This window comes from Phaenicophaeus curvirostris, chromosome 14 (genome assembly GCF_032191515.1).
Source record: "Phaenicophaeus curvirostris isolate KB17595 chromosome 14, BPBGC_Pcur_1.0, whole genome shotgun sequence".
NCBI classification, from domain to species: domain Eukaryota; kingdom Metazoa; phylum Chordata; class Aves; order Cuculiformes; family Cuculidae; genus Phaenicophaeus; species Phaenicophaeus curvirostris.
This window is the reverse complement of record NC_091405.1, coordinates 12,180,723-12,203,587: the sequence shown is the minus strand read 5'-3', so window position 1 is coordinate 12,203,587 and position 22,865 is coordinate 12,180,723. Positions and strand designations below refer to the sequence as shown.

The 22,865-nt window shown below is 55.5% G+C and overlaps 2 protein-coding genes across 2 annotated transcripts; both read left to right on the top strand.

The window, feature by feature from the left end:
• Positions 1-1,081: 1,081 nt before the first annotated feature.
• Positions 1,082-8,950, top strand: LCAT (lecithin-cholesterol acyltransferase). The gene is made up of 6 exons (XM_069868469.1): positions 1,082-1,331; positions 4,164-4,320; positions 4,756-4,871; positions 5,441-5,536; positions 5,794-6,018; positions 7,919-8,950. Exons 1-6 carry the CDS (start codon positions 1,184-1,186, stop codon positions 8,539-8,541), a joined length of 1,365 nt encoding a protein of 454 aa, XP_069724570.1. The 5' UTR covers positions 1,082-1,183; the 3' UTR covers positions 8,542-8,950.
• Positions 8,951-9,568: 618 nt separating this feature from the next.
• MATCAP1 (microtubule associated tyrosine carboxypeptidase 1) lies at positions 9,569-22,820 on the top strand. The gene is made up of 6 exons (XM_069868808.1): positions 9,569-9,967; positions 14,873-15,016; positions 19,139-19,271; positions 20,326-20,631; positions 21,264-21,361; positions 21,811-22,820. Exons 1-6 carry the CDS (start codon positions 9,569-9,571, stop codon positions 21,973-21,975), a joined length of 1,245 nt encoding a protein of 414 aa, XP_069724909.1. The 3' UTR covers positions 21,976-22,820.
• Positions 22,821-22,865: the final 45 nt, after the last annotated feature.

The following is a 22,865-nucleotide window of genomic DNA, read 5'->3' as shown; positions in this document are numbered from 1 at the left end:
ACCAGATCATCAAGTCTCACCTCCACCACCATGGTCCAGCACCTTTCACCTCTTCTTCTTAAATGCTTTCTTCTGGCCTCTCCAACAAGAAACACCTGCAGTATTGGGTCTGGGGGGCAGGTGCAGCCTGGCACAGGGCCGTGCCATCCTGCTGACTGTCTGCTAACCTGTTTGGAAAATAAAAACCTGCTGCCAGCAGCTGGTAACCCCAGCAGCTCCCCGTTAGTGCCTCAGTGCAGGTGAGCATAGAGCAGGGGCTGGGTGCATGGAGGGGGACCCAGGGAGGGACCAGCTCCCCGTTCCTGGGGAAAGGGGTGCTGGGGATGGTGCCCTACACCCTGGCCTCATCCATTCTGTGTCCTTCCAGGCGCTGCTGGCCCAGGTCACTCTGCCTTCCCCTGGGGGCTTCCTAGTCCCCAAGGGTCCCCAGACCCCAGTGCAGAGCTACCCACAGCCCTGTCTGCTGCAGGCTGGGGGCTGCAGGGCCCCCCCAGCTGGGGCTGGCACCGAGGGGACACCTGCGAGGACACCTGCGAGGACACCTGCGGGGACAGGCAGGGGATGCAGGGTCCCAGGGCCAAGCACTTACTGAGGGGTACAGGGGAGATGCTGAGCACCTGTGGGGGGCAGGAGGAGTGCTGTGGGGGGCAGCCTGGGCACGGGAAGATGGAGAGAGGGGCACTGGGGCACACGCTGCTGCCACGTGGCACAAGGCGCTGCCCTGATGTGTCCTTGCCTGTCTGAGCCACAATGGGTCCCAGAGGTTTGGTGTCCACCTGGCCTCTCACTAAGGAGCAGATTGGCACTGTGTTCGCCCTGGGCAAGGAGGGAGCAGCCCTGGGATGCCCATGGGATAATCACAGGTGCAGGAGGATGCGTGCGGCATCCCCAGTGCCAGCGCGCAGCAGAGGGACACCAAGGCAGCTGGAAGCTGCTGAAATGACGCACCCGCTCCGCAGGCAGCCCTGGGACACCGGGAGCCCCTGGGCACTGCTGAGCTGTCCTGGCAGAGCATGGCATGTCCACAAGGCCAGTCCCTCCCCGTCCCTCCTCCCCATCATGGCCAGCCCCTTGCACTCTCCCCTCCCCTGCAGCCCGAGTGCCTCTTGGCTGGACCTGCGTAAAAAAAATATAAAAGGCTGTTTTGCTTGGAGACGTCCAGAGGATCCCGGCCAAGCTTGCCATGGGGAGCAGAGGCACCGGGCTTGCGTTGCTGACGCTGTCGCTGCTCCTGCAGCCCACGTCCCAGTTCTGGCTCTTCAACGTCCTCTTTCCACCCACCACGACCCCAGAAGCTCCCCCAACCAACAGCACGCCGCCCGTCGTACTCGGTAAGGTCACCGTGCAGGGGAGGGGTGGGCAGCCCAGGTGCCACGCAGGAGCCCGGAGTCGGCAGCGAGGTTGCTAACTCTCTTGGCTGCCATGGCCCTTTGCGGTCCAGAGCTGGAGGCACCAAGGGAGGGTGATACGAGGGTCTCAGATCCCCTCCCGCTTGCCAGGCTGGGGATGTAGGGCTGCTGGTGCCCAGCCACAGCTTCCTGGAGCTGGGGAGGCAGGCTGGGCACCCTAGAAAGCAAATGAGGCTCCAAATTCTCACAGCTGGCCTGGAGCGTGTTTTAGGGCTTGCTTAGTTCTGCTGACAGAGGAATGGGGACTGCAGCATGTCTTGCCACTTCCCACTGCTGCTGATGATGAAGCAGGCCAGCTTTCACCACCCCTTGGTTCCCTAAAGCGCACCTTGACCCATCTCCTGCCACTCCTTGGTGATGGTTAAGTCGTCCTCTGCTGTAGAAGGGTATCTGTCTGGCATCCCACCCAACATCCACCCTGGCTGGCACAGAGGAGAGCGAGCCTTTGGCAGAAGTGCTCAGGGAGGTGAAAGGAGAGGCTGGGGCATCATCTCAGAGAGGGGACGGTGGGAGCAGCAGCCACCGGCTGGTACCTCCACCCTGCACAGCTCTGCCTTCCTTTGCCCCTGTGCCACCACCAGGGACTTGAGCCAGGGTGTTGCCACCAAACCTCTGCTGAACAAAATTGAGGTTTTCTCCTTTTCCTTGAACCACGCCAAGTTTCTCCTTTAAAAAGAGAAAAGAAAAAGAAGAACATCCTTGCTCCAACACCGAGGGATGAGCCCTCAAACTCCCTTCCCAGAGGCATCAGAGAGCAGGGGACAGTGTCTGGAGCCTTGGTGCCCTGGGGCAGATTCCGCTCGGCTGCGCTGGTGGCCAGGAGACCCAGATGGCCATCGCACTTCTCAGGATGGCTCGTAATGGTCAGAACCGTCCCTCCAGTACTAGCCTCAGCCCCCGTCCTGCACTCAGCTGGGTCCAGCTACCCCATGTGTATCTGCATGTAGCCCATCCCCCTGGGCCGGGCGTCCTGGAAACCCCCAGTGCCCTTGGGACCGCTGATAACCCCGCTGCCTCCACAGGAGCTCCCTTAATAATTACCTAATGTCCTCTGGAAGGGGAGGCAGAGCTCAGGGTTGTGTGCCGGGGGCTGGGTTCTGGCTGTGCCAGGGCATCCAGCCAGGCACTGGCAGTGTTCTCAGCCACCTCCACACCTCTGGGAGCTGTCAGAGCAGCTCGTGGTCCTGCTCTTCTCACTGGCTGAGGAACTTCTCTCTGCCTAGGCTCTTCTACACCAGCATCTGCTGGATGGTCTTAACCCCTTCCAGGTGCTTTGAAGGCAGGATTAGACCCTTCCCGTACTCATGGGGAGATGCTACAGAAGTGAAGGAGCAGTGAAGCAGGCAGAGGGAGGCAACCACTACATGCCCTTCTCTTAGATGCAGCTTTTGGAGGCTGCGGGAGCTGGTGCCGTGGTGGGTGGCGTGGGGCTAGAGCATCTGCTGGCCAGGCTGTCCCCGCACTCTGAGACAGAGGTGGCACTGCAGCTCCCCAAAACACCCACGGACCCCACAGTGCGGGGTTCATCTAAGGATGCCGGGGAACAGAGGAAATGGGGGACACCCTTCTCAGGTCAGAGATGCTCCTCATCTGCATCCTTCAGCCCTGGTGCCCGTCAGTGCTGGTGGGGTCCACCCTGCCGTGCTGGTGGGGTCCCAACAGCCACAACAGAGCCCAGGTTCAGGTCCCAGACCAGCACAGGGCAGGCATCTGTAGGGACTTTAGGCCACAAAGCAACTCGTAGTGTCCTTGAGGGAAGCATCTTACACAGGAGATCTAGTGAGCCGTGTAGCCGACAGTGTTGAAGGCTCACGGCATCCCCATCTCTGTATCTCAGGCCTGTCCCCAGACCTGCTGGGGCCATGGGGCTCATCATCCAGCACTCCCATCCCACCAGGCTCACAGTCACTGTTCCCTGCATCCCCCTTACCTCTTGTCCTCGCTCCTGGAGGCAGCACTGGCACCAGCAGCCAGGACTTCATGCTGAGGTGGCACAGGGATGGGTGTCCCATCCCTGCTGGGAATCCCAGAGGCAGACCAGATGCCCCGAGGATGGTTGCCCTCCATCGAGGGAGCCCAGGTCACCTGTGGCAGATGATGAACTTGCTTAAAAACACACTGTGTTTACCATCCACACTATTTGCACTGGATTCCTGCCGGGTGCAGTTCCTCTTGGCACTGAACCATTTCAGAGACCTTGTTCAGCCTGTGGGGAGGGTTTAAAGTTCAGGAAAACAGTGCATGAGCCTCAGGACCAGCACTGCGATGACTTTCACCTCTCTGGGAACTCTGTGCATCCCCGAGCTGTCCTGCTACCCCAAGACAAGGTGTCAGGGGTGCAGCAGGCTGGGCAGCCTCAAGCAGAACCAACACCTTCCCCAGGCTGCAGGGAGGAGAGGATGCTGGAAACCCAGCCAGGCAGGGAGAGTAATTTGGGATGCTTTGTGCTAGTGGAGGCTGGCGTGTTTGGGCTGTGGATGGCAGCTCTGGTGGTCACCCTGCACGAAAGGCAGCTCAGGGGGTCCCTGAGGCTGTGTTTTTAGTGCCACTTCCATGCTCACTTCGCATCCTGGCTCCAAGCGCCCTTGTTCCTGTGCAGAGCAGTGTGTTCTCCAGAGATGCTGCTCCAGCAGGTCCCCTGGCATCCTGAGCCCCTACTTGGGGGACCAGGGGAAGTGCTGGGCTGGGCAGCCCCACAGGGCAGGTGGGACAGGAGCTGTAGTTGATCCAGCTTTCCCTCTGTGGTGCCACCAGTGCCTGGGTGTCTTGGGAACCAGCTGGAAGCAAAGCTGGACAAGCCTGATGTGGTGAACTGGATGTGCTACCGCAAAACAGAGGACTATTTCACCATCTGGCTCAATCTCAACACCTTCCTGCCAGTGGGAGTTGACTGCTGGATCGATAACACCAGGTACCACTCACCCCCACCCCGGAAGCTCCCTGGGTAAATGACCTACCAGGGATCTCCCTCCCCTCTCCTCCCACCCAGCCATGACCTAGCACACATGGAAAACCACAGAAGCAGCTCAGGACTGTTTGGGAACAGAGCTGGCTGGCTCCTACTCCAAGCGTTCATTCTGTCCCCATGTCCCTGCCATGTTCTCGTGCCAGCCAGACCATCCTCAACACCCACCGGAGATGCTGCCAACCTGCCTGGGGCAGCAGAGTGAAGGGTCTGCCCCAAAATGCTGGGTGACTGGCATGGACGCTGGCTTGGCACCATTTCACCTCCCCATCCACACAAGCCTTGGAAACAGCCACCAAGGTCCAGGCTTCCAGGTGATCTCCACCCCATGTCCTCCATGTTAACATGGCTCTTCTGCTACTCTTTGTCCTCTCCCCGCAGGGTGGTGTACAACCGAACTTCTCGGAAAATGTCCAATGCCCCAGGGGTGCACATTCGTGTGCCTGGCTTTGGCAAGACCTATTCTGTGGAATACCTGGATCAGAGCAAGCTGGCAGGTGAGAGGAGAGGCACAGAGTGTCCGGGGATCCCATATGCTCCCTGCAAGCGGAGAGGGGTCTCTGTGTCTCCAGGGGTCTGGCTCTGCAGAGAGCCCAGATGACCAGGAGTCAGGGACATTGACCTCAGGTATATGTTCCCTTCAAATGCCAAAAGGAACCCCCCCACTTTTGATGCCAGCACACACGGGACTCATGGAGATGCTCCGCCAGGGGAGATTTAGGCTGGACATTAGGAAAAAATTCTTCACAGAAAGGGTCATTGGGCACTGGAACAGGCTGCCCAGGGAGGGGGTTGAGTCACCTTCCCTGGAGGTGTTTAAGGCACGGGTGGATGAGGTGCTGAGGGACAGGGTTTAGTGTTTGATAGGAATTGTTGGACTCGATGATCCGGTGGGTCTCTTCCAACCTGGTTATTCTATGATTCTATGATTCTATGACCTCTGCCTGGAGCCACCAAGCTACAGAACTTACCAGAGGACATTGTGGTCATGACCAGGATCAGGGTGGAAAAAGGCTGACAGGAGAACACCACAGACCTAATTACAACCTGTTCTCTCTGCCCATAGGTTACCTGCACACCCTGGTGCAGAACCTGGTGAACAACGGCTACGTGAGAGACCAAACTGTTCGGGCAGCCCCGTATGACTGGAGGGTTGGACCCCGTAAGTCTGGGTTTGTGGCCAGGCCATCCATGCTGGGAGGGCTCTCAGAGGTTGGGTGAGCCAGGTGGTGTGGAGGAATCCCTGATCAGGAACAGCTGCCCATAGCAGTGGTTGTTCAGTCATTCCTGGTGCTCTCACATGAATGCATGGTGGCACTTGTGGCCACACTTCTCTCTGGTTGGGGCTCCTAGTCTCAGCTTTGGAGCCCTGTGGCTCTGAGGGAGATGGCCAAGAGCTGGTGTCCCTCTTGTCTGCAGAGGAACAGCCCGAATACTTCCAGAACCTGAAAGCACTGATTGAGGAGATGCACGATGAGTACCAGCGAAGCGTCTTCCTCATCGCACACAGCATGGGCAACCTGAACGTCCTCTACTTCTTGCTACAGCAGACACAAGCCTGGAAAGATCAGTACATTGGGGGGTTCATCTCCCTGGGTGCTCCCTGGGGAGGGGCCGTCAAGCCCCTGCGTGTCCTCGCATCAGGTGGGTGACTTTTTTTTTTTTGTGTAGGCACCTTCTTTGCTTCCTTTCCCTCCTGTAGAAATAGAAAGATGGTGATGGGCAGGGATAGAACATGGTAGTGGAAAAGGTAGGGGACAGAAAGCTGAGGGATCTGTGGAGGCAGCACTCATGCTCTGGTGCTGATGTTGCCATATCCTGCTGCATCCTGTGGTGCAGAAAGCAGTGTGGAGGTTCCTGCCACAGCCCCAGCAGCAGGAGAGTGGCCCAGGGTGTGCTCTGGTTGGAGTTGGTGGATTTGTGTGTCTGGAAAACTGCTGTCAGAAGGGTCCACCTGCAGCCTGGTTATTCCCCTTCCTCTGCACCAGGTCTTATCAGACATCCTGCAGCACAGCCTGCAGGGTCAAATCCTAGGTTAGGGATGCTCCTTGAAAGCTGAAACACCCATCCTGGGCAAGAAAAGAGCTCAGCCAAATATCAGGGCCAAGGAAACAGTTCAGGGCATGCTTACTTCCTTCCCTACTGCCTCTCTAGACATCTGTGCCACCTCCATCTATGCAGGTTGCTGGACCTTCACTCCAAACCATACAGTCCTTCTGCAGCAGAGGTCATGAAGGCCACTCAAGGCATGCTTATGCCCTCCTGCATCACTTGCTTGGATCTCCCCACATCTCAAAGCCCATCCCCCATAAGCTTTGCTGTCTTCAGGCTTTAATCTCCTTTCACTCAGTTCCTCTTTAGTGTTTTTTCAGCCCAGAAAGCCACAATCACTTGCCTAATGCTGACAGCCCAGAATATCTACAAGTCACAAGCTGAACCTCAAAAAACACATGTAATTAAAATCATGTGCTTGCAGATTTTAACATCTGGACCCTTGCATCACCCTTAAATCATCTTCTCATATTTTTCTCTGTAACCACAAGGGTCAGAGCCTTTTTAAGGTAACTTGAGGTCATTGCATGGTCTAAGGGCTCCAGACACACCAAAAATGCCGAGGCTTGCAGGATGCATGTGTGCTGGCCACCCGTTATCAGCACCCTCATCAGGCTCAGCTCATTCCTGTCCCTGCTGGCAGGTGTAGAAGTGCTGGGACTGCAGGTGGGGTTCAGGCCTGGGTTGGTCAGGGTCATCACACAACCAGGTTTGTCTGCCCTCAGCCCCTCCTAGTAGCTAGAGATGCTATGCTGGAGAGAAGAGGTTGGAAGGTTGCTCTGGATATCTGCAGCCAGAGGGGAGAGGAGAGGATGCACGGTCATGGGCAGGGCAGGGGCAAGCAGGGGAAGACTTGAATCCCGTGTTCAGTTCTGGGCCCCTCACCACAAGAAGGATGTTGAGGCTTTGGAGCGAGTCCAGAGAAGAGCAACAAAGCTGGTGAGGGGGCTGGAGAACAAGTCTTATGGGGAGCAGCTGAGAGAGCTGGGGGTGTTTAGCCTGGAGAAGAGGAGGCTGAGGGGAGACCTCATTGCTCTCTCCAACTACCTGAAAGGAGGTTGTGGAGAGGAGGGAGCTGGGCTCTTCTCCCAAGTGACAGGGGACAGGACGAGAGGGAATGGCCTCAAGCTCCACCAGGGGAGGTTCAGGCTGAACACTAGGAAAAAATTTTTCACGGAAAGGGTCATTGGGCACTGGCAGAGGCTGCCCAGGGAGGGGGTTGAGTCACCTTCCCTGGAGGGGTTTAAGGGACGGGTGGACGAGGGGCTGAGGGACATGGTTTAGTGTTTTATAAGAATGGTTGGACTCAATGATCCTGGAGGTCTTTTCCAACCTGGTGATTCTATGATTCTAAGACCTGAGGTGGAGCTATACCCCTGAGACAGACAGGAGTCATGGAGGGATGGGCTGATCCAGCACAATCACCCAAGAAGTATCGTTTGCAAGGTTCTGTTTCGGTGCTGTTTCTGATGAGCCCCTGTGTGTCCTGCAGGTGACAATCAGGGCATTCCGCTCATGTCCAACATCAAGCTGCGTGAAGAGCAGCGCATGACCACCACCAGCCCCTGGATGTTCCCAACGAGCCTAGCCTGGCCCGAGACCCATGTTTTCATCTCCACGCCCTCTTACAACTACACCTACCGGGACTACAAACGCTTCTTCACAGACGTCAACATGGAAGACGGTTGGTACATGTGGGAGGACATGAAGGACTTGTTGAAGGACTTACCTCCTCCTGGAGTGGACATATATTGCCTCTACGGCACAGGCTACCCCACCGTGGAGACTTACATATACGATGAACGTTTCCCTTACGAGGACCCCATAGACATGATTTACGGCGATGGCGATGACACTGTCAACACACGCAGTTTAGAGTTGTGCAAGCGATGGAGAAGCCAGCAAAAACAGAAGGTGCATATCCAGGAGCTGCGAGGCGTGGACCACCTTAACATGGTCTTCAGCAACCTGACGCTCAGTTCTGTCAACGAAATCCTACTGGGGAGCCCAGGGGAGGAGGGGGAGCTGGGGCAGGTGGGATCCAGCCCGGAGGCAGGGAAGGAGGGGAAGATCCTAGCTGGACGGAAGGCCCTTAAGAAGCTCAAGAAGAACTGAAAGGAGTGAGGGCCAGCTTCCCTCCATGCTGGTAGCCACCACAAGCTGCCATGCAGGGGAGCGCAGGACTCAGAGCTGAGTTTGGAAGGAGAAGGAGCGAGACCAACAGCTCAGGTGGACGGGCACTTCCACGCTGACTGGTTTTTCTTTTGGGAACGGCAATTAATTATACTTCAGAGGCTTGTCACTCCCCACTTAGCAGGTGGATAATTAACCGCGCCGCCAGCTCATTAACATCGCCCTTGTGAATTACAGCGTACGCACAAGCCCTCGTCGCTAGCAAGCCACGTTTAGGCACATTAGAGGCTGTGGAGCCCACGGTGCTGTAGCATCTGCTCCCTCAGGATGGAACAACTGGTGTAATAAGTGCAGGCCCTGACTTCCCGGGCGTCCCGGGGCGCAGGCAGCGAGCTGGGCTCCCCGGCTCGAAACCAGCAGATTTATCAAAATAATAAACACATTTTGCTTCTGAGCGCTCAGCCTGCTTCGTCCTTGCGCGGTGGGGGAGTAAAGCCAGCTGGAACAAATAAAATGAGGTGCTCATCTCCCTGTGGCACCCCAGGAGCCAGGGGTTTGGGAAAAAACACCTGCTGAGGGCTGCGGCTGGAGTGCCGGGCCCCGATGCCGCCGGGGCAGCGACACAACCGGGGCTGGTAACGCAGCCGGGGCAGCAACACAGCGGGGGTCTGGGGGAGGGGCGGGGCTCTCCTTGAGCGCTCGCCTCCCATTGGCCGAGCGCGGCGGACGCGGCGCTGATTGGCGGGTGTCCCGGGAAGGGGCGGGGCTTTCCCGCAGCTCTCGCCTCCCATTGGCCGCAGCGCGGCGCTGATTGGGGGCGTCTCGGGGAGGGGGCGGGGCTCTCTCTGAACGCTCGCCTCCCATTGGCCGCGGCGCGGCGCTGATTGGTGATTGTCACGGGAAGGGGCGGGGCTCTCCCGCAGCGCTCGCCTCCCATTGGCTGCGGCGCGGCGGGCGCGGCGCGTGCTCGGGGCGGCCCCGTGGCGGGCGCCGCGGCCCCGTGGCGGCCATGGTGCTGGGCCCGGGGGCGGCGGCGGCGGCGGCCGGCGGGCTGGGCCCCGTCCCCGGTCGCGGCTCCTGCGCGTCCCCCCCGCCGGCCCCGCCGCCCCGCTGCCCGCGGGGGGCCCGCCGCCTGTCGGAGAACGGCGCCGGGGTGCGGCGGGCGGCGGGGGGGCTGCGCGCCGCCTCGTCGCTGCCGCACATCGCGCGGGGCCCGGCGGGCGAGGAGGGCGGCGGGCGGCGCAGCCCCTGCCTGCTCGTGGCGCTGCGGCCCCGCAACGTGGAGGCGGAGCGCGAGCGCTTCTTCCGCGCCAGCTTCGCCTACGACCCGCAGTTCGAGTACAACGAGCCGGTGCCCGCGGCCGTGCTGGACAAGTACCGCGCCGCCTCCGACCGCTTCGTCGCTCAGGTGAGGAGGGACCGCGGGCGGGCGTCGCGGCCGCACCGGGGCCGGGATGGCCGGTGCGTGCGGCTGCCCGGGGCCGGAATGCTCGGTACCAGGATACCCGGTGCTGGGATGCTCGGCCGGTGCAGCTGCCCCAGTGCCAGGATACCCGGTGCCAGAATGCTCGGTACCAGGATACCCAGTGCCAGGATGCTGGGTACCAGGATACCAGGTGCCGGGATACCTGGTGCTGGGATGCTCAGCCGGTGCAGCTGCCCCAGTGCTGGGTGCCAGGATGCCCGGTACATGCTGGCATGCCCAGTATGTGTTGGGATGCCTGGTGCCAGGATGCCCGGCCGGTGTTGCTGCCTCAGTGCCAGGATGTCCAGTATGTGCTGCTTCCCGGTGCTGGGACACTCACCCGGTGCTGCTGCCCGGTGCCGGGATGCCCGGTACATGCTGCTGCCCAGTGCCGGGATGCCTGGCCAGTGCTGATGCCTGTTACCAGGATGCCCAGTTGGTGCTGCTGCCCTGGTGCTGGAATTCCCTGCCACTCACATCACTGCAGGGACCCGTGCCGGGATCTGGTGCCGGTACTGCCCCCAGCATTGCTGCAGGCCCCGTTGCCAGGATTCCCTGCTGGTGCTGCTGCTGCCAGACTGTCCCCTTGGGTCAGGTGAGCATCACACAGTCATGGGGCAGGATGCAGGGCTTGGGGGAACAGTGGGACCCCAGATCACCTGCTTTCTGCCTTCCTTCCACACCCAAAGGTGTGGCTGTCCTCGTGTAAGGCGTTGTCACCAGCTTGATGTCACTGGGATGTGTCATGATAGGACTGCTCCATGGTTGGTCCTGCCAGGAGCTGGTCTGTGGTCCATATGAAATCTGGTGGTCTGCTTCCTTCCCAGCTTCTACCTCATAGAATCATAGAATAACCAGGTTGGAAGAGACCCACTGGATCATCGAGTCCAACCATTCCTATCAAACACTAAATCATGCCCCTTAGCACCTTGTCCACCCGTCCCTTAAACCCCTCCAGGGAAGGTGAATCAACCACCTCCTTGGGCAGCCTCTGCCAGTGCCCAATGACCTTTTCTCTGAAGAATTTTTTCCTAATGTCCAGCCTGAACCTCCCCTGGTGGAGCTTGAGGCCACTCCCTCTTGTCCTGTCCGCTGTCACTTGGGAGAAGAGGCCATCACCCTCCTCTCTACAACCTCCTTTCAGGTAGTTATAGAGAGCAATGAGTTATAGAGAGCAATGAGGTCTCCCCTCAGCCTCCTCTTCTCCAGGCTAAACACCCCCAGCTCTCTCAGCCGCTCCTCGCAAGACCTGTTCTCCAGCCCCTTCACCAGCTTTGTTGCTCTTCTCTGGACTCGCTCCAGAGCCTCAACATCCTTCTTGTGGTGAGGGGCCCAGAACTGAACACAGGATTCGAGGAGCGGTCTCCCCAGTGCCGAGTACAGAGGGAGAAGAACCTCCCTGGCCCTGCTGGTCACGCCGTTTCTGATCCAAGCCAAGATGCCATTGGCCTTCTTGGCCACCTGGGCCACTGCTGGCTCTTGTTCTGTCGGCTGTCAACCAACACCCCCAGGTCCCTCTCCTCCAGGCAGCTTTCTAGCCTCATCATCTAGCCTTTCAGCCTCATCTTGCTCTGCTTGACATCTTTCGTGTCCCACCTTCAGCATGCTCACCCTTCTGTTTCTTAAACTCTTCTTTCATTCCCTGCTCTGCCTGCAGGAATAGTACTTGCTCCGTAGTTGGCATGGGTCGTGGTCGCACTGTTGCTGGATGCTGCTCCTTGGACTGGCTCTTGCTTACAGGTGCATGGTGGTGGTTAGGGGCTGGAAGTCCATCACGGACACCTTGCTCTGATTGTTTGGCACTTGTTGCTGTAGAAATAGCAGACGAGGAGCTGGAGCACGTGAGTGACTGCATGGGAAGCAGTCCTGAGCCTGAATGACCTGGTGGGTTAAGTCTGGCTTGTTTTCTGGAAGGTCTGAAGGTCATCTTGTGTGGCAGCATCCTTAATGCATCAGCAAGTGTGGTCAGTAATGGTAATAGTCGGTGTAATAGTCTCCACTTAAAGCAGTCACTATTGCTTTGCTTAAAACTGCTTCCATTGCTCATGTGCTACTGAAATATTCCTGGCGTGCTCCCTGCTATGGGTTGTAACGCTGGGTGGATGGCAGCGAGCAAACAGCACCTGGCCAGTAGGAAGGGAGGGAATAGGCAGTAGCCTGCTTTCTTGATGCTTCGCCTGCAAAATGAGCCTTTCCTGGCTGCAGGTAGAGCAAGGCAGAGCTGCTCTGTCCTTTTGCTTGGAGCTGGGAGCCTGGACATGCCCCAGAACTGGTTTGCTCCTCGAGCTGGGCATCCTGCCTCCAGCAAGAACATCCCTTCTGCCACACAAACGCCTCTGAGCTACATCCAAGGAAGCAAAGGAAAAACTCCTACAATAAAAATTCGCATGTGGACACCAGAGGCATCTCTTCACACCACCTTGCTGGGAGCTGATATTTCAAATAACAGCTTCACCCATTTATTTTGGGGGGTTTTATGAATGTTCACTTATTTTTGCATTACTTCCTATAGCTCAGTCCGAATCCTTAGCCAGGTGGTCCAGGTTCTATCTGTAAACAGCTTTCTAGCCTGTCAGTCATTTCCAGTGCCTGCTGTGCCTTTTCCCCAGTGCTTGTGGTGCTGTGAGGGGAGACAGTCTGATGCCTGCAAAGACCTTGCTGGCTTTTCAGTGTTTTCTTCCTGCATTTAAGTGCATTTCATTCTCCAAGTAATGCGGTAAAATGAGTTATTCAGAGCTATTTCCTCAATTGCTTTCCCTTTTACTGATATATTACAGTAAAAGATAAATTGTTGAGATTATTTTTCCCTGCGTTACTATCTTGCATGAATGAAATTGTGTTTGTAACCAGCGTGAATGGTGTTATCCTGAATCCTAAACCCCTTTGCAAGAGATATTAGGTGTTGAGTGTTTCTATCAGTGTTTCTCTGAGTTCTCGCGTGCCAGTGGGATGGGATGGGATGGTGTTGCTTTCACTGTTTCTGTCCTCATGCCCTGCAGTAACCTCCTTCCAGTCTCTGTGAGGCATTTTTTTGTCCTTGCCAGCTATTAGCTGCTTTTTATTTTAAAAGCCTGCATCAATCATGCAGCTTAAATAAATGGCTTTGCTAAGCCAGCATCTTTGGACAAGAGCAGACAAATCAACACCAGCTCCCTGCTCCCGGCTTCCTGTTTCATCAGCTGCTCTGCACATGTTTGGGGGGGTATTTTGTTCTTCTTAATAGAAAATATACGTAAACCAGAAGGATTCTTCTAGCCCCATGAAGGCTTATCACACCAATCACATCCCTGGTTTGTTGTGGGAACGCTGACAGCATCCTCATGGAACTGGTGTTGGAGGGTTTGTCCATCTGCATATGGTGGGTGCATGGTTTCAGGTGGCCTAGGGGTGCTCCGCAGCCTCTCAGAAAACTAAACTTGACATCTGAGGAATTTTGCTCACTGGGACGTGTGCTGGAGATTGGCGGGGAGTGTGCCCTTTGGTTGTCCTACTCCTGGACACCAGCTGCGCTGGGTTTCTTTTGGCTCGGCGCTTTAGGTCCCCTGGGAGGAGAGAGCAAATAGCTGAGGAGAGGTGGGAGGAAAGAATGATCCTTTCTTGGCCGTAGTCATCAGGAGGTTCCTTGCAGCACTGCAAAAATGATCCCGATCCTTCATTGAACAAATAAAAACCCCAAAACCAAAACAAAAACCCCAAACAAACAAGCCCCACGGAACCTCTCCTGGAAGGACACAATCAATGACTTAAGAATAAAACCCAGCTGTGCAGAGAAAACTATCTAGGGATGGAAAAATCGGGAATCTCTGCTGGGGTAGGGGAAGCTGGTCACAAGATACAGACCGGGAAGCCCCTCTTACGGAGTGTTGGATGGTTTAGGTGCTGGTACTGTTGGTGAGTACCCATCTCCTAATCCTGGGTGACCTTAGGGATGAGGGAAAGGAGGGGACCTTCTCTGCAGGGTTCCGGCCACTGCTTGCAGCCCATATGAGAGCAAAGGGGGGTTGTTTAGGAGCAGGTAAAAAGCACACCATGCAGGAGCAGAGCTTGGTCCTGGGCTGGGAAGCTTGGCAGCAGCTCAGGCAGGTTTACAGATGCAATAAAACTGTTGGAAGAACTCCAGAACTGGTGCAAAGTCGTCATCATCTGGCTTGGGTGTATATTAATAGGCTGGAGAAAGTAATGCCTTGAAAATGCCTGCAATGCAAACTCACCTTTCAGAAAGGAAATGTACTTGTATTTTATAGACGCCCCATAAATATTAATGCTAATAAAACAGCTCGTGCTGCTTTTATGCAAAGGCTTTTGGTGTGCAGCATGCTGGCTGCGCCGAGACCGTGGTTGAAGAAGAGGGAGCAGCATCCCTGCAAAGGGCACTGCTGTTGATGCAGAGCCATACTGCTGGGCTGGCAATCCCGTGCTGCCCTAAGAAACTCGGGAGTAAAAAGCAAGCTGATGAGCTGGACCTCTTTGCGCAAGGTTTGAAAGGAGAACCGAAAGCAGAAAAGCTGAAAACAATGAGGGCTTTAACCTCCAGCAGCAGTGTGCTGCAACAATGCCATCTCGCTTCTGCTTTGCCCGGTTCTCGGAACAGATGTGTGCGAGGGTGATAAAAACCAGAAAGAATATACTGTGGATCATGCTGATTGTGTTACATGTTCACCTGTCCTGATGGCCACCTCCACTTGGTTTGATCTCCTTGGTGCTTAAGATATTGCAAAAGCACATCTCACTTTACAGGTGCGTTCATCAGGGATTGTCTCCGCTGGGTTTTATTGCACGTGGGGTTTTAGGCTGTGTTTATAAACAAGGAAGGTGTTTGTATTGATGTTTCATTTCTGCACGTGGCAGGCGATCAGGATCATTCGTACCGTCCTGGAGAAGTACGGGACCTATGAGAGCTTCGAAGTTGCCACGGGCGGGAGGCTGCTGAGCAAGTGCCAGATCTGGTCCATAATCCGAAAGTACATGCAGAAGGAAGGCTGCGTGGGAGAGGTAACCGCATCCCTGCTTTATCGCTTGTACAGCTGCAAAATGTTTATTTTCTGATAAAAAGGACTCAGATTAAGAAGTGCTTTGGGTACAAAGAAGGCCTTTCCTACTCTGAGCCATGGTGATCTTTCATCTCTGGCTTGCCTGCATTTCCTGTACTCCCGTGTTAGGATGTGAGTGTGGGTTCCCACCAATTTCCTTTGATTTTTCCAGTGTGTATCTCCATTTTATGCTTGATAGAAAGGAACTGCTGCTTAGCTGTCTGCGGAGCCTTTTGCTGCATCCATGAGGCCTCAATTACTGTCAGGAAGAGTCATCTCCTGCTTTTAACAGTGGTATGGCAGATATCTCCAACAGCTGCTTTTGCTCACATGGCCAAAAGCAAAGCTGAGGCAGGGGCAGATTTCCTGCTGTCCTGCGGGATGTGCTGGGTTACAGTGCTTTGAAACCCTAAGCCTGGGTTTTAAGGCTGGAAAGTACGTGGTTAAGATTGGCATTTTTGCCCTCCTAAGCTTTCACTTAGGACAGGAGGGATCTCTCCTACATATATAGGATCTACTCCTATAATTCAGCTGCCTATTAGTACCCAGAACCAGTCCCAATACCTAGCAGCTGGGCAGTCTTGCTAACAGACCTACAATTATGAATTGTTAGTTGAGGTCTATTTCTTAATGTAATGTATTAATTAAATTTAGCTATTTTGCTCTTTTCTGTTAACCTAAACCCAAATTGAGCTCTGGCTGGGCAGAAAGCCATCTCTTTCCTTACACGTTGGTGTACAACTGCCTTCCTTCCACCCCTGTGTGATTTTCGCTTTGCTCAAGGGAACACAGGGCTCAGTTATTGCATTTGCACGTTGGTGTGGAGATACAGGGCTCTTTTTTCCACAGCTTTTGATAAGTGCTTCTGAAACCATTGAAGCATTGGTTTGTTTGTCCCCACCCATTACAACTGAATTTCTCTGGGGTAAGGAAGAGGGAAGGGTTCCATCTGCTCTCAATACAGCGATGTTGGCAACGCTTGTTCCCTGTCCAGAACAAAACTTTTGCAAAACTGCCAAAACTTTTGCATTGCTGATAATATAACACCCTGGTGGGGCACTGGGCAGCTTCAGATGTGTATCTCCCTCCTGTATCTGTGATTTCTGACTTTCTCTCTGTCTGTTCTGCCGTGCCGTTTGCCTCCCTGTTATGTGTTAATCGTGATGGCTCTCTTCAAAAACAAACAAGAAGACACTGTAGAGCTGGGGGGAGGGTGCATTACCCACGAGACTGACGGCGGCTGTCGGCTGCCTGCGGGCATCCTGGCAGGCAGCGGCTGGGCTGGTGGCTGCTGCTGCGGGCAGCTGCCCTTTGTCCCCGGCGCTGCTCGGCAAAGGCAGGATCCCGCTTTCCAGCACCAGAAGGAGCGTGTTCGTGAGTAAGTATTTGCGCTATAATTAGCTTTGCATCTTCAAAAGCTTCTTTGTCAGGGTCTGAGCCGCAGATCCTCAAGCTCTTCTGCTTTTCTTCTGGCTCAGGACTGAGGTGATGCTGCTGGAGCTCAGAGGTCTCGATGTGGATTTTGGCAAGCTCCCAGCTTGCAGCAACGAAACCCCTGGCCCCGTTGGTAAGTGCTGCATGGCAGTCCCTGGGCTTACAAAATGTCATTAGCCTAAGTAAGTGCTAGCTAGCCTCTCCTGGCATCCCATCAGCAATGACCCTCCACCCTGGAACTGCTCAGTGCTGGTGCTTTGTTGGCACGCAGGGTCTTGAGTAGAGAGGCAGGCTGAGGAGAAGCAGGAGCCCATGCCCCAGGGCTTCCCTCCATTTCTGGAGACAAGTTCTTTCTCCATCATTGCATCCACAAAAGCCAAGCAGAAGGTTTGTGGGCCACAAGGATGCATTGGAAATCCTGCTTAGAACAGGAGAGGTCACAAGCCTGGAGAGCTGGTGTTGCTGCTCCAGGAATAGGTCTCTGGCTGAAGTCACAGCCCCTGACATCTGAAGAAGGACATACCCTTTTTTTTTTCCTGTCATCTTCTCACTGTGTAAGAAAGAGAACGTTTATCCTAGGGAAGAAGTTAGGTTTTTTGCATCTAGTTTCCTGAATTCCAACCTCTTTGGGTTTTATTTTTTCTGTGTAGGGGCAGTGAAGTGTGGCAGGACAGCAAGATGTGGCCCTAACCTTATGGAACACTCCCAGCAAGCCTTGCATCCTGTATCCTGGTGGCAGAGCTCTGGTTGGCACAGGACACTGTGTCCGTTGCTCCCTGTAAGAGCCGCAAAGACCAGGGGACCCGGGACAGTCACAGGATCTGGGCCCCAGTTCTGTGCTGCAGCATCGTCAAGGGAGCAGGAAAAGTGCCACAACAATGAATGTATTCCTCGTCTTTCTTTTGGTTTAAACTCTGTTTCTTGGCTCTCCCCTTCCCCTCGCACATGCCAGGACTTCACCTTTGCCTTTGGGATTGCCGGGCTGGATGCCAGGTGGTGGTCATGTCACATGGAGCTGACCTAAGAGATAAGAATTGGTTAAAATCATACCAAAATTTGGCTTATATGAGCGTCCTTATTTCTGCTTGAAGTGAAGTCAGTACCTTCCCTGCCTGTCGTGGCTCCAGCTGGGGCTGTTGGCAGAAGCCAATGCTGCTACCAAAAGTCATCTTCCCACCAGGAGTCCCCATGGGAGCTCACATGGCAAGGGGGGATGATCTTGCTGGAGGCTGAACCTAGAGCATAAAACAGCTTTAGTCCGGATCAGTTCCCTACCTCACTTTATCCCAGGTCACCAAGGTCTGTGGCTGGACGTGGCAGAGCGCAGCGAAACTGCAGCCCTTATTTTGACTCGCTTAGTGGAGACGTGCACAGGTCAGGACTGAACTGGCAAATCTTCTCTCAGAGTTAAAGGGATTCTCTTTCATGCTGATATGTTTTAATCCAGGTAAGTGATTGCACTGTAAGTATTTGTATGCTGCTTGTTTGCCCAGTGGTAGACTCTGCTCTGTTACGTTGCACTTCTGGCTTTAATGAACAATAATAAATCTGGGTTAAAGCAAACCCATCCGGTCTCCTCTCATTTTTTAAATAAGTAGTGTCATGTGTGCACATTTTCATCCTGAAGTGTGAGCCGTAAAAAATAAATGGGTTTTAGAGTTAATATGGATGTGATGGAAGGATTTTGAGAATCAATTGGTCCATACTTGAAGGTCCTGAGCGCTGCCACTACTGAACCTCAGGTGCAAGAGCTCCCAGGGATGCAGCAGTGCCACGTGTCTCCTCCAGTGATGCTGCAGCTTCAAGTGGCTGCAGGTCTAAAGTCAGATGGTCAGAAAATGCTGCTTGGCTGGCACGTTAACCCTTGTTAATGTAGAGCAGCTGTCCTGGCTCCAGCACTTGTGGTGGCCAGGTTTCCCAAAATAGACATTTTTTTCCTGGATAAAGATATTCACTACTCCCGCACATGTGTTGCCCATCCCTTCTGGGAGTCGGGGCCAGCACAGGCGGTTTCTGTTGTGAGAATGGTTTGACGTGGATCTGTCCTCTGTGTGCGTGCGTCTTGAAGCCTCAAAAGGGAGAGGCTGCAGGAGAGTCCATGAAAGTGGAGCCAGAGCCTTGGTTCCCTTGTGGCGTGTTTATTGTGAGGCCTAGAGGCTAGACCCATAACAAAGTGGGCTCTGCTGGTTGTTTAGAGTGGGATTGATTTGATGATGGAATTTACTGTGCCATCCCATGCTAGTGGGGATGCAGGAGTAGGAGTGGGCAGGTCTTGAGGATGTCCATTGCCTGTGGCCGCTAAATTGTGCAGAGCCCATGGGAACGAGCCAGGGGTTGGCTGCTGAAGGCAGAAGAGTGCTGGAGCCTACTCAGGTTTGCTGGCTGTGAAGAGATTAAAGGAGTGATTTCATCCCCCATCTCTTTCCTCTCAGTGTCAGCAGTGCCTTCCCCACCTGCTCCTGTCCGTGGTTTCTTTGGGGAGCTGCTGCACAAGGCGACGGTGCAGCAGTGCCGGGTGGTGCTGCCCACAGCGCTGGTGCCTTTTTCTGATGCTCAGCCACCGTCTCAGCCTCTGCACAGAGCCAAGACCCTGCTGAACATCTCCTCCCACAACAGTGCTGATGCCAGCTGCCTCCTTCTTCCTCTGCAGGTGGTGGTGCAGCTGACTGACGACCTCCTGTCCCAGGCAGTGATGATGGTGGAGGACAGCCGGCCGACGCTGGCCATCAACCTGGCCGGAGCCCGGCAGCACTGGCTGGAGGGGATGCTGCGCCACGAGATAGGTCAGCAGTGGGGCAGAGGAGGGGGGGCTGTGAGCATCCTTCGATTATCACCATGGTAACGGGCTGGGAGTTGTGGGGACTGCGGGGCGAGGAGGTACCCATTGGGTTCAACAAGGCCAAATGCCGGGTCATGCACTTGGGGCACAACAACCCTGAGCAGCTACAGACTAGGAGAAGTCTGTCTAGAAAGCTGCCTGGAGGAGAGGGACCTGGGGGTGTTGGTTGACAGCGACTGAACATGAGCCAGCAGTGGCCCAGGTGGCCAAGAAGGCCAATGGCATCTTGGCTTGGATCAGAAACGGCGTGACCAGCAGGTCCAGGGAGGTTCTTCTCCCTCTGTACTCGGCCCTGGTGAGACCGCTCCTCGAATGCTGTGTTCAGTTCTGGGCCCCTCACCACAAGAAGGATGTTGAGGCTCTGGAGCGAGCCCAGAGAAGAGCAACAAAGCTGGTGAGGGGGCTGGAGAACAGGCCTTATGAGGAGCGGCTGAGAGAGCTGGGGGTGTTTAGCCTGGAGAAGAGGAGGCTGAGGGGAGACCTCATTGCTCTCTCCAACTACCTGAAAGGAGGTTGTGGAGAGGAGGGAGCTGGGCTCTCCTCCCAAGTGCCAGGGGACAGGACAAGAGGGAATGGCCTCAAGCTCCACCAGGGGAGGTTCAGGCTGAAAATTAGGAAAAAAATTTTCATGGAAAGGGTCACTGGGCCCTGGCAGAGGCTGCCCAGGGAGGGGGTTGAGTCACCTTCCCTGGAGGTGTTTAAGGGACAGGTGGACAAGGCGCTGAGGGACATGGTTTAGTGTTTGATAGGAATGGTTGGACTCAATGATCCTGGGGGTCTTTTCCAACCTGGTGATTCCGTGAGTCTTGTGTGCCTCCCCACCCGCCCTGGGCACTGGCGTGAGCTGATGTCCTATAGCAGCATCTCCAGCCAAGTCTTGAGCTGGCACCCATGGGTGGTAGTTATCGGCCCCAACCCCAGTGACCTCAAGGGGATGGGGCGTCGAGCTTTTCAGAAGCCGCAGCCAACAGCACTTCATCCTGTCCCCTCCTCCCCAGGCACCCACTACATCCGAGGAGTGAACAACACCCGCCAGCCCTGGCACAGCTCCGAGGGCCGCAAGCAGTACAGCCTGAAGCCCGCTAACCCCACGGAGGAAGGCTTGGCCAGCCTGCACAGCGTCCTCTTCCGCAAGCAGCCCTTCCTGTGGCGGGCAGCCCTGCTCTACTACACCATCGAGCGGGCCAGCCGCCTCTCCTTCTCCGCCCTGTTCCAAGACCTGGAGCAGTATGTCCAGGATGCCGGCGTCCGGTGGGAGTACTGCGTGCGGGCTAAACGGGGCCAGACCGACACCTCACAGCCAGGTACTGTGTGGGGAGGAAAAAGCCTTCGGGTTTTGGAAGGGGTTTTATTTTTTAAAGAAAAAAAACAGAGATGGGGATGTTTTGCTGCTGGGTGAGTTGAGCTTTACTGACCCCATTGCTGGAGCAGGCTTTGAAATGGTGGCTCTGCATCTCTCCCCTTCCCTGGGTTTACACTTCGTGGCATTAATCTTTTACATGCTGCCCTGGCACATCAGCTCTTTGGCTGCTGAGGGTGGGATGGGGCACCCTGGGGAGCCCCCTGGGGTGGTTGTGGTCCAGTGGGAGCAACTTGCACAAGCTAGTGGGAAGGTAGAATCCAAAGGAGAGGAACAAATGAGCATTTCTGGGGATGCATAGAGATTTTTGCAGCGGCTTAACATTTAAAAGAAAACCTATTGGGATGAAGTCTGAGAGCATCCCAGTGGGAGGTTTGAGGCTTTCGCTGCATCCAGCTGCCTCTGCATCCCCCAGCACTCATCTCTTGGGATGCAGGGTCCTGGCCACACCACCAGCAATGCTTGAGCCCTTGTGCACTCATGTCACCTCCAATTCTGTGCCATCACTCCTATTATTGCAAGCAGAGGGTGGTGGGGAGCCAAGCTCCCACTCCCTGGCCTCTCCCACTCTTCCAGGCTGTTTCAGCAAGGACCAGGTCTACCTGGATGGGATTCTCCGCATCCTGCGCTATCGGCAGACCATCGACTTCCCGCTGCTGGCTGCGCTTGGAAAGGTAACCGTTGGGCTGTCACTGATCCCGAAGCTGCATCCCATCCCAGAGCTCATGTGGGCTCTCACAGGCTCGTGTTTTCCTGAAGGGAAGCTCTTGGCTGACAAACCTTCAGCTCTTTGTGTTCCCCTCCACTTATGGATCTTGGTGGAACAAGGGAAGGCTGGACTGGGTTGGCCGCAAGAAGGATGGGACAATCCGTTCTCCTCCATGGGCAACGTCTGGGGAGACCTGTCGGGTTGAGTTCTGCCAGCCCCTCTCTGCCTTGGCCACCACCTGTCCCTGCAGTGATAGAAATTACGAAAAAACCCCAACTCCTCACAACTCCCCCTGCACGCAGCTTTGCCAATGCCTCCCCACGGGCAAGTGGGTGTTTTGGGGTGGAGGGTGACCCAGAGGGGCCAGATCTCCTTGGATGGCAAGTGCTGAGCTCATCCACTGCTTCCCAGCAGGTCTCCTATGAAGATGTGAATCGGCTGAAGGAATTCGGGGTCCTGGAGAAGGCCCGCATCCCCCATTTCATGCAGGACCTGGAGCGCTACATGAAGCAGCTGGACCACATCATCATCACGAATGGGCTGAATGAGAAGGAACTGGAGCAGCTGCTGCCTGACTGAGGGGCGTTCCCCTACCCCACAAATCTGGTGCCCAAGGCTGTAACTGGTGCCATTTATTGGATATTTACTGGGGCTGGAGCCTGGAGCAGCCGCCGTGCATGTACAGCTGTGTAGCGTAGCCTGGCTGAGGGCCGGTGTGGTTAGTGTTGATGTGTGTCCCCACACCCCGTCCTCTGGGCATTTTGGGGACAGCTGTATGGCTCCACATGGCTTTGGGGAGCCGGAAAAGAGGGTTCGGAGGGAGCGAGGGCAGAGCTGGGGAGATGCGCTAGCACCACAGAGGTGCAGGAGCCTGTGCGCGGGTGGGGTCTGGCCAGAGGGTACCGGGGTGCCCCCAGCAGCGCGGGGACACCCACTCGGGGGACCAACAGCTGGGGCTGAGGGCTCCAGGCTGTGCCTGGCAGGGAATAAGAGCTGGCCTGCACCCACCTATTACCCTGTGCATGTTTCCCACTCCCTGCCCATGCCCTCATGCCTCCACCAGCAACAGGAAAGATTTTAATCCCCTAAATACCAATCTTTCCTCTCCCTATCCCCTCCAGATTTCTGCCCCTAGTTAACCCTTGCTCTGCAACCCCTTTTTCAGCCCCTCTGGCTCTGAGGCACAGGAGGACTCGGTGGGGAGCTGGCTTCATGTTAGGAAAGAGCGTGTAATAAAAGTGATGTAATGGAAACAACACGTGGAAAAAAGGTCGTGGAGAGCATAAAAAACGAGGCTGGCACCACTGTGAACAGTGACTGTGCATCTCACTCCTACAGGGAAAGCTGCGTGGCTCTGAGTTTTACACCGGCGTGTGTAAAACATCATACTGAGCAGGAACAATATTAATAAATCAAAGCAGGCAAACGCAGAAGCTGCCCTGAGCTGTTCCTGGTAGTTAACACGTGGT

What these genes read in the sequence shown, in the direction of transcription:
- MATCAP1 (XM_069868808.1), top strand. Translation starts at nt 9,569, where the DNA reads ATGGTGCTGGGCCCGGGGGCGGCGGCGGCGGCGGCCGGCGGGCTGGGC. An exon ending in GATGCTGCGCCACGAGATAG is followed by an intron (nt 19,272 to 20,325) that starts GTCAGCAGTGGG and finishes CCTCCTCCCCAG; the next exon opens with GCACCCACTACATCCGAGGA. An exon ending in GACCGACACCTCACAGCCAG is followed by an intron (nt 20,632 to 21,263) that starts GTACTGTGTGGG and finishes CCACTCTTCCAG; the next exon opens with GCTGTTTCAGCAAGGACCAG.
- LCAT (XM_069868469.1), top strand. Translation starts at nt 1,184, where the DNA reads ATGGGGAGCAGAGGCACCGGGCTTGCGTTGCTGACGCTGTCGCTGCTC. An exon ending in TGACTGGAGGGTTGGACCCC is followed by an intron (nt 5,537 to 5,793) that starts GTAAGTCTGGGT and finishes TCTTGTCTGCAG; the next exon opens with AGGAACAGCCCGAATACTTC. An exon ending in CCTGCGTGTCCTCGCATCAG is followed by an intron (nt 6,019 to 7,918) that starts GTGGGTGACTTT and finishes TGTGTCCTGCAG; the next exon opens with GTGACAATCAGGGCATTCCG.